The sequence below is a fragment of the Eriocheir sinensis genome, chromosome 29, assembly GCF_024679095.1.
Source record: "Eriocheir sinensis breed Jianghai 21 chromosome 29, ASM2467909v1, whole genome shotgun sequence".
Taxonomy (NCBI): Eukaryota; Metazoa; Arthropoda; class Malacostraca; order Decapoda; family Varunidae; genus Eriocheir; species Eriocheir sinensis.
The window spans coordinates 17,744,353-17,753,178 of NC_066537.1; the positions used below are offsets into that span (position 1 = coordinate 17,744,353).

The 8,826-nt window shown below is 44.8% G+C and overlaps 1 protein-coding gene across 5 annotated transcripts in view; it reads left to right on the top strand.

Annotated features, from left to right (window-relative positions):
- LOC127005242 (uncharacterized) overlaps positions 1 to 7,710 on the top strand; it is a 53,787-nt gene extending 46,077 nt beyond the window's left edge. For 3 of the 5 annotated variants that reach the window (XM_050874001.1, XM_050874000.1, XM_050874002.1), the window contains exon 8: positions 3,525 to 7,710. In XM_050874001.1, coding sequence (XP_050729958.1) covers positions 3,525 to 3,790 — 266 coding nt within the window. In that variant the 3' untranslated portion in view covers positions 3,791 to 7,710. Of the gene's footprint in view, positions 1 to 1,127; positions 1,164 to 3,524 lie in introns of all 5 variants that reach the window. The other 2 variants (XM_050874004.1, XM_050874005.1) reach the window with 1 other exon arrangement.
- The last annotated feature ends 1,116 nt before the right edge of the window (positions 7,711 to 8,826 follow it).

The following is an 8,826-nucleotide window of genomic DNA, read 5'->3' on the forward strand; positions in this document are numbered from 1 at the left end:
TCAGACTTGCAATTTTCACTCTGCCGTACCTTTGTGACATAGCCGAGCTGGTGCGGGAAGCGGTGAGACCCCAAATTTGCAAGGACCCAAATTGTCGCCTTGTTCCAGTGCGCAATTGGCCACGGTGCTGTAGACTAAGGGAATAAGATTAACCTCTGTTCTGTATGCTGTTCTAAAATTACGTACTGTGATAAGAGTAAGTTAAGGACCTGCTGACTGCCCAATATTGCCTCAAGTGTGTGCCCAATATCCCTCCCTCCCACACTCCTTGGACTTGTGTGAATTGGCCCAGAACTTTTTCCAGGAAGTCTATCTATCTGTCTATATCTTCGACGCCCTGCTTCCTCACATGAACTTCCCTCCAGGGGGTGGCCGCGGCAGAAGTGTCTCCATCTCTCCCTGTTCTGGCACTTCCTATTACCACACTCAGTCCTGCTACTACCAACTCTCTCACTCCAATACTCACTCACCCTATTGATCCTTCCCTCATACACTCTCTTCACATATTCATTCTCTCCCATTCTCATCATGTGTCCAAACCACCTCACCATATTCATGTAGGCTTTTTGTTCTGTATATTTTTATCCCCCCCAACTATCTTTCTGTAAAAACACAGAATAAAACACCTACCTCTTGTCCTTCCTCTTTCTAGAAAACAAAACACCTTGTTCTTGTCTTCCTTCTTAAGCACAAGAGCTTATTTTTACCTCCGCCCTCTTCCTGGCAACACTTCTGGGCCTGTCATCACAGTTTCTATCCCCCCCTAAGGGTGCAGCCACACTGTACACGGATTGCTGGGAGGGTAGAGGGTAGCGGGACGCCTAGCGAGTCAAAGGCAAGAACAAACACGTTATCTAATACAAGTGGCCATACAGAACGCGGGTAGCGGGTTCCCTCCAAGCTTACCCGCTACCCGCGTCCTGTATGGCCACTCCTATTAGATAACGTGTTTGTTCTTGCCTCTGACCCGATAGGCGTCCCGCTACTCTACCCTCCCAGCAAACCGTGTGCAATGTGACCGCACCCTTAGAGTGAACACCACATCCCCAGCCAATTTGGGAAGAGGCAGTGACAGTCTGTTTGAAAGTAACGAGTAATATTCATCTGTGTCATTTTCCTCTGAGCAGCGAGGTAACTTCCTGAGCCCCAAGAGCTTGATCAAGGTAAGAGCCCTGAGTGAGTGGCTGAGTGGACCAACCCAACCCATAACACGTCCTTCACACTAGTAACTGATGCCTGGTGCTGTGTGTGTGTGTGTACGTGGAGTGCGTGTGTGTCTGTGAGTGTGTGTGTGTGTTTGTGTGGACTTTTTGTATATTCCATGTATGTGAATAAGATCTAACAGCATGCATACAGACAGATTTAAAGGCAAACAGTGAAGCCAGCAGGGTAGGGAAGGGGTTGACCGCATGCTAGCAGGGTTGACGTCATGTTCTGTTGAATGGAAGATGGTTATGACAGATTGAACATGTTATTTAAGGTTTGAAAAAGTGATCAGTTCTGTTTTGATGCACTCGTATATGGACTGTCTTTTGTTATTTGTTTTATTCTGTTGTGAAAGTACCACTGGCTTACGTGCATGTTTTATTTGAGCGATCGCGGCCAATTAACGAGATTTGTGTGGTATAACACTATTTTTATTTTTCCTTTATAACAACTATTGTCGGTTGAACAAAACTAGGAGCAGGAAAAGGTCCGAGAAATTATAAAATAACCCATTATCACTACCGGTTGAAAGTGAGATAAGAAAAAAAGTGAGTTAAAGAATAAAGGCGCCAATAGCATCACTGCAAGTGCAAGCTAGTACAAGTCTAGCTAGCAGTCTGGCATTTAGCGTTTATATTCATATTTTAGTATTTTTTCGTTGTAACTTCCTTCATGTTCGGATTATTATGAATGATATCATGAACTGTGTATTACAAGTTAAAGTGTTGTTAACCTACTTTTACCTATATTATATATTTTTTTTATTTTTTTATTTTTATTAATTTATATAATATATTACCCTTCCTCAACCTTTCTTTGATTGATTTGTCCAATTAAACCTTAAAATGTTGAAGTTGATAATTTAAACAAAATAAAACTTTTTTATTGATTCGCATTTAAAAAAATAGGCGCTTTTATGTTTTTTGCCATACGGCCTCATTTGTTTATTACGTCATTGATGTTTTGTTTTTAATCTTTATAATCTTCCAACAGAGTAAGAGTGAGAGAGAGCGAGAGTGAGAGACAGAGAGATAACACACTTCGTAACGGCAATTTAATCACACAGCTTTGGTTTTTGGCTCGGGTAGAAGCGTTAGAGGCTGTCTTTTGAGTTCATGCACATTTTATTTGTTGCACATTCTCTGGAAAACTCCCAGTGCTCACAAACATTTATTTTTTACCTGCTTCTTGAGGTATGAAAAGATTGCTCATCTGTTTATTTTTATCCTGTTTATTTTTTAACATATAAATGACCTGCTTCTTGAGGTGAAAGAGATTACTCACCTGTTTATCCTTTGACAGGCGATTTTGCATGTTTGTGTTTATTTACCTTGTTCTCGTGTACCTCCTTAATTATTTGCTAATCCTAACAGTGGGGGGATGAGGATTATGCTTAAGCCTACTATAGACAGCAAGAGTTTTTTCTGACTAAAACAAGACGTCACTTAACTATATGAAGGGATAATCAGTCGTGTTTGGGTGTCCTAGTTAACCCGGTAGCAGCGACGGACCAAATTTGTGGCTTCACCGTGTAGCAGCGACGGGCCAAATTTGTGCCATGTCATTTACCCCCCAAAAGAGATGATACATAATCTGATCAGAAATGCTTTTATATTTATTATGAAATGGTTTGTGTGAGGGGTGATTTTTTCTCATTTTTCTCGCTTGGAGGGACCATTAAGAAACATGATCCCCGCTGCTACTGGGTTAAGGGTTGCTGCTGGCTTGACACCACCATGTATTATCATTGTTTGAGTAAATTGTGGAAACATTATTTAGGGTCGTATTACTAAACATTTCGTTGCCCAAGCACACATATTTAACTAGGCTTTCGTAAGAGGGTAGTTTTATGAGCCTGGTGGTAGTTTGGCCCTTCTTCTGTACCGTGAACCTAAAGAAACACTCATTAGAACCCAATTGATCCCCTCTTTGACCTTTAGAAATACTGATGTGGGTAGCGAAAGTGTTTTATAATGCTGACCTTATTGCCTCTTCATTTCCAACATCACATGCCTAAGATACACAAAAAACATTGCCTTCGCTCCAATGCTCCACCTATCCATTCTTTCATCCCTGCCCCTTTTTTCCTATTTATTTACTCTGCTTTCAAATCCATCCTCCACTTCCTCTTTTTAGCCTCACCATTGCTTTTAAAGGAGAGAAACCAGCACACAAAAGAATGGGTCTCACTATACCATCTTAACACACACACACACACACACACACACACACACACACACACACACACACACACACAATGGAGTAGGCACGAAATTCCCCTCTGACCCTTCTCACCCCCGGCCCTTGTCTCCCCGCAGCCCCCAAGGCCGGCCAGCCATCAACACCAAGGGGCAAGGCCGCTGCCGCCGCCGCCGCCGCCGCTGCTGCTGCCACTGCCGCCGCCGCCGCTGCTGCTGCTGTGAAGACCCCCAGCACCCGAGGCACCCCTAAGGTCACCAATGCGAAGACCGCCTCACCCAAGACCACCACCCCCAAAACCACCACCACCACCGGTACCCCAAAGGCCGCCATCACCGTCCCTAAGGCAACACCCAAGAGCGGGCGGCGGGCTGCAAGGAAATAGCCCGAGGCCCAGCTGGCTGAGCCCCTAGACCAGAGCCCAGAGGAATCGAAGAGCGCGCGAGGCAAACCACCCAAGAACCTCACCGCCTGTATTCGACTGATGCTCCTTGATAAATAACAATCTGTCGTCCAATTGTTGGTTTGAATAAGGGAAAGAGTGCGTGAGTGTGTTACCGAACTCTCTGGAGGATGAGCTATGTGGCACGGAGGAGTAGTGTGACCGAGTGAACGACTGACTGGCTGGCCGAGCTGCTGCTGCTATTGATGCTGCTGCTGCTGTGGTGGTGTGTGTGTGTGGAGGCCGTGCGTGTATTGGTGACGGCCCAGGCATTATCAGGGGGTTTCATAACTGTAGTATCTATGCTGTCTTTTCTCCTGTCTTAACCCTCTCATCAGTACTTTCCTCCAGTTTTTCTCTCCCTTATGTAGAGTCTATGCTGTCATTCCTCCTATTTTAACCTTTTCACCATTATTACTCCTAGTCCCTTATCACTTTTTCTCTCCCCTATGTAGTGTTTATAATGTCATTCCTCCTTTCTTGACCTTTCACCAGTACTTCTCTTTGCCCCTTATAACTTTTTTCTCTTATGTAGTGTCATCCCTTCTCCTCTTGCCCTTTGTCAGTACTTCTCTTGATCCTTACGGCTATTTTCCTCCCCTATGTAGTGTCTATAATGTCATCACTTCTCCTCTTGCCCTTTATCAGTCCTTCTCTTAACCCGCAGCTATTTACCTCCTTTGTAATGTCTCTAATGTCACCCCTTCTCCTCTTGCTCTATGTCAATACTCTTACTCTACCTCTTTTACAATTTCTCAACCACCAGTACAATTTTTACCTCCTCCCTTCTCTTCCGTGGCTGTCCGTCTCCTCCCGTCGCCGCCACGTCGGTCTTTCTCTCCCGTTGTACCGCCGTCACGCCTGACCCTCGTGTCGGCTCTCCACAAGACCGCCACCGAAGGCCGCTGTCTGTTTGTCCCTGGCGTGCGTGAGCTGCCTCCTTCCCTGCGTGAATGGTGCCTGAGAGAGTAAGTGTGTACAGAGCTCAGTGGGGGGTACATGTGTAACCAGTTTTAAATTAACTAGAGGATAGGTTATGTTCAGAGTACATATTAATGTTTTAATCTATTGTATATGTATAATAGTTCTAAATGTACAACTCAAACTTTGTATTATAACGATATGGCAATGTGGCATTCCCCTTCTCCCCCCCCACCCACTCCCTCCTCCCTCCACCCTTTGTCCTAGCCCTTCACCACCCTCCCCTGCCCTCCCTCCCCTTGCCTCCCTCCCACCCCCTGCCCCTCGCCGCAAGGCCGGGGCGCGTGGGGATCAATCATCAACTCCCGCAGACTGTCAATCACTGCTCAACCTGAAATTAGTTGTTACGTTGAGGCGCGTCCTCGTGGGTCCTGGGTGAGGGATGCAGCATGTGTTTGTTTGACCATTGGTTCAGCCCGGCCAGACGGCGCCACAACCGCTCGCCTCGCCGGGCCGTCACGCAGAGTTTTGAGTTTGTATTCTACATACTACTGTCATCCATCAAACAGTGGATCTTGCAATCATTCTGTTTAAGAGTTTTATTTTTTTGTTACTTTTGAAGTGGAAATGCAATATTTTGCTACTGTTCAATGCACGATTACTACTTGCACTTAAGTACTGAGCAATTGGCTTAGGAATTACTCAGCAGTAGCATAGTAGTGTCTGCCCTCTACCTCGTGTGGGGGAGAAGCAAGGGGCACCGCCTGTCTGTCTGTCTGTCTCGGCACAGGGTAACGCGCCACACAGCCGTGTACATTCTTCACGCCATGCTGCAAGCTCAGTGTGTTGATATTTTTTGACTACCGTCGAAAGCGTAATTGTTTGAGGCAGAGTGTGCCGGCCGGGTGGAGGGCAGACTGTGGTAGGCTGTACATAGTGACGACCGTAACATTGATGTGCTGTCTTGACCGTAGGTGTGTGACTTGCGAATGCTGTCCGTGTTACAGATTATATTTGGCTGTAATTCTTAGAGGCTGCTCGTGCTGTGGCCAAGAATGGTGAAAATAAGTCCATCCTAGTTTTCGGAATTTCCAGTGACATGTGCCGACCCCATAACGAATCTGTCATGAAGGCTGTTGTCTGACCACTTGGGTACATTTTCTGCTTGGGTTGGGGTGTACCGGGAGGCAGTGTAGTTCTTAGCACCGTAAGTTACGACCGCATTCAAGTTGTGTTTTAAGATTTGACATCACTGAGCATATCTGGGCTATGGTAGCGAGCGACGTGCCACGCGAGTGCTGTTCCGTGGATAACCAAGCCCTGTATTACCTTAAGCCTAATTTCTAAGCACCGTTTAGTGCTCCGCAAGGCGACCCCGGGAGCCTCGTGGTGGGCCTAAGTGGTGCTTGCCGATAGATAGGGGTTTATGTGGGAGGTTTATTGACATTTTAGTTTTTTTTACATTAAGCTGGGCAGCGACGCTCACGTATGAAGCAAGAGGAATCAATCCGTGCGTCGTCCTCGGATCTGTGCCGAGTAGACTTAATATCCGATGAGCTCCTTAGTGTTCTCCTGCGCTGGTGTGTTGACATTACTGAGACTTGGCCGTAATGTACATGGAACCAACCAACTGACGTGTTCTTTCATAATAGTTTGTGTCACGGGCGGCCAGGCGACGCGGTGACTGACTGTCTTAACGAGTTGCTTTTATATATCTAACAAAACGTTCGGCGGCGACTTTTATACGTACGTACGTGCATGCATACATACATACACGTTTTGAGGACTCGGGGTGTTTGTAAAGTTTCCATTTTGACGCTCTGCTAGTGCAAACCAAACCAAACCGAACCCACCTGTCCAACTGGCTGCTTGCCCTAACGAGCGAGGAATGACACCTGGCAGGAGGCATCAAAGGGAGGAATAAAGGAAAGGAAACAAAATACAAGCTTTTATTACCGTTATCGGAAGTGTGGTGTGCAGTGGACATGGAAATACAGAGCAAACAAATACAATTAATTTAAACTGTGGACTTGTTTGGACAGCTAATGGTGATGAAAAGTGATGAAGCAAAGCAGTATATGAGAGCAGCTAATAAAGTCGTAACAAAACTGCTCCCTGCTGTCACCACGCACGAGGATCACCACCACCACTACAGCAACACCACATGGAAAGCCAACCGGGTGTTACGGTGTTGCACTGAGGGAACGTTACGACCTACCCACACTTGTATTTCCTTCTCAGTCCACAGACACTTGCAGGACAGTATACGGGAATTGCCGGGCATCTCATCTGTACCTTTAACTGCATTTATAAGGGAAAGGGAAGCATACGGAAGGGGTTGTGGAGGTGAGCTGTGTAAATCGACTCCGCCTCACCACCCTGCCCTCCCTGCTGTGCCTGCCTCCCCCTGTCAACTTAATAATTCAGTGATTCACGGAAAGGCATTTTTCAGCAGGGCGACAAAGTATATATAGAGGTATATATAGACAAAAAGAGGACTGACTGGATTGCACGTAACCCCATCATGTGATTACTACGTTTTTTTTTTTTTTTAATGGAAGAACAGTTTACTGATATAATTTGCCATTGATGTTTGTTAACCCCAAAAATATCAAAGTTGTGTAAATTATGCTTTTTTCCACTAGTTGCTATTAAAGACTATTTTGAGGAAAACTACATATTTATTTTAATGTCAGTGATCCTTTCTGGAAAACAATGGCTGCTTGTTTGTTGGAAAGGGCTTGTGTTTGAACCTGTTTTATTTATTGATTGATCTATTTTTTTGTCAGACGCAAGGATGGTAGAGACCTAAATCATGTCGGACAACAGATTAGTTTTCATCTTTTTGCAACTGACCATTTTCAAGAGGTATTTTACATACAGTAAGTAGGTCACATTGTAGCAATGTGCCATTGTTTTCATAAGTAAATATCATTGTACAATCGCCTATTAATTCTCCTCTTTCCAGGTGTGTTAAAATGAGTTAGTGCAATGGTATGGTTAGTGATATTGGGTAGTATGATCGAGGGACATTGGGAAGTGGATTTGGGTGTATTGTGATGTTCCATGATGCTCTTTCGTGGAACTATCAAAGTGATAATGATCAATGAAAGACGATAGTGATAATAAATGATAATAGTAGAGGTAAAAGATTTGATTTGTGAGCACTGGAGGAAGATGAGAGATGAGAATTTGTAATATATGAGGTGAAGCATGAAGTAAGTTTGAAGTTGGCGCGTCAAGATTTAGATCAATGATTATATAATATATATATATATATATATATATATATATATATATATATATATATATATATATATATATATATATATATATATACATGATTGAAAGGAAAACTAATTGTTGTGTGCATGTGTGATATACGCGTTCACAAACACTGAGGGGAGGAGGAGAAAGGAGGGAGAGGGGGATGTGGATGATGTAACAACCACACCACATGCATCCACACATCCACATCCTAAATAAGACATAAATAATAACACCATAACCCAAGAAAAGCGCTATAGGAGGGAAGGGAAAGAAAGGAGAGAAGTAGGGGGTGAAAGGAATATGGATGCTGTAACAACCACACCACATGCATCCACACATCCACAACCCAAATACAACCAAAACAACAGCAGCATAGCACAAGAAAAGCTCTATAAGAGGGAGGGGGAAGAAAGGAGAGAGAGAGGGGGTGAAGGGAGGAATATGGATGCTGTAACAACCACACCACATGCATCCACACATCCACAACCCAAATACAACCAAAACAACAACAGCAAGGACCAAGAAAAGCGCTATAGGAGGGAGGGGGAAGAAAGGAGAGAGGGAGGGGGTGAAGGGAGGAATATGGATGCTGTAACAACCACACCACATGCATCCACACATCCACAACCCAAATACAACCAAAACAACAACAACAAGGACCAAGAAAAAGCGCTATAGGCCGTGAAAAAGTCCATACATCGGCCATTTTGTGATAGTAGCCTCTAGCACGGGGCTCAATAGGGGCGACCTGCGCGCGGGAGACGCCGAAGGACGCCGCCGGAGAGACG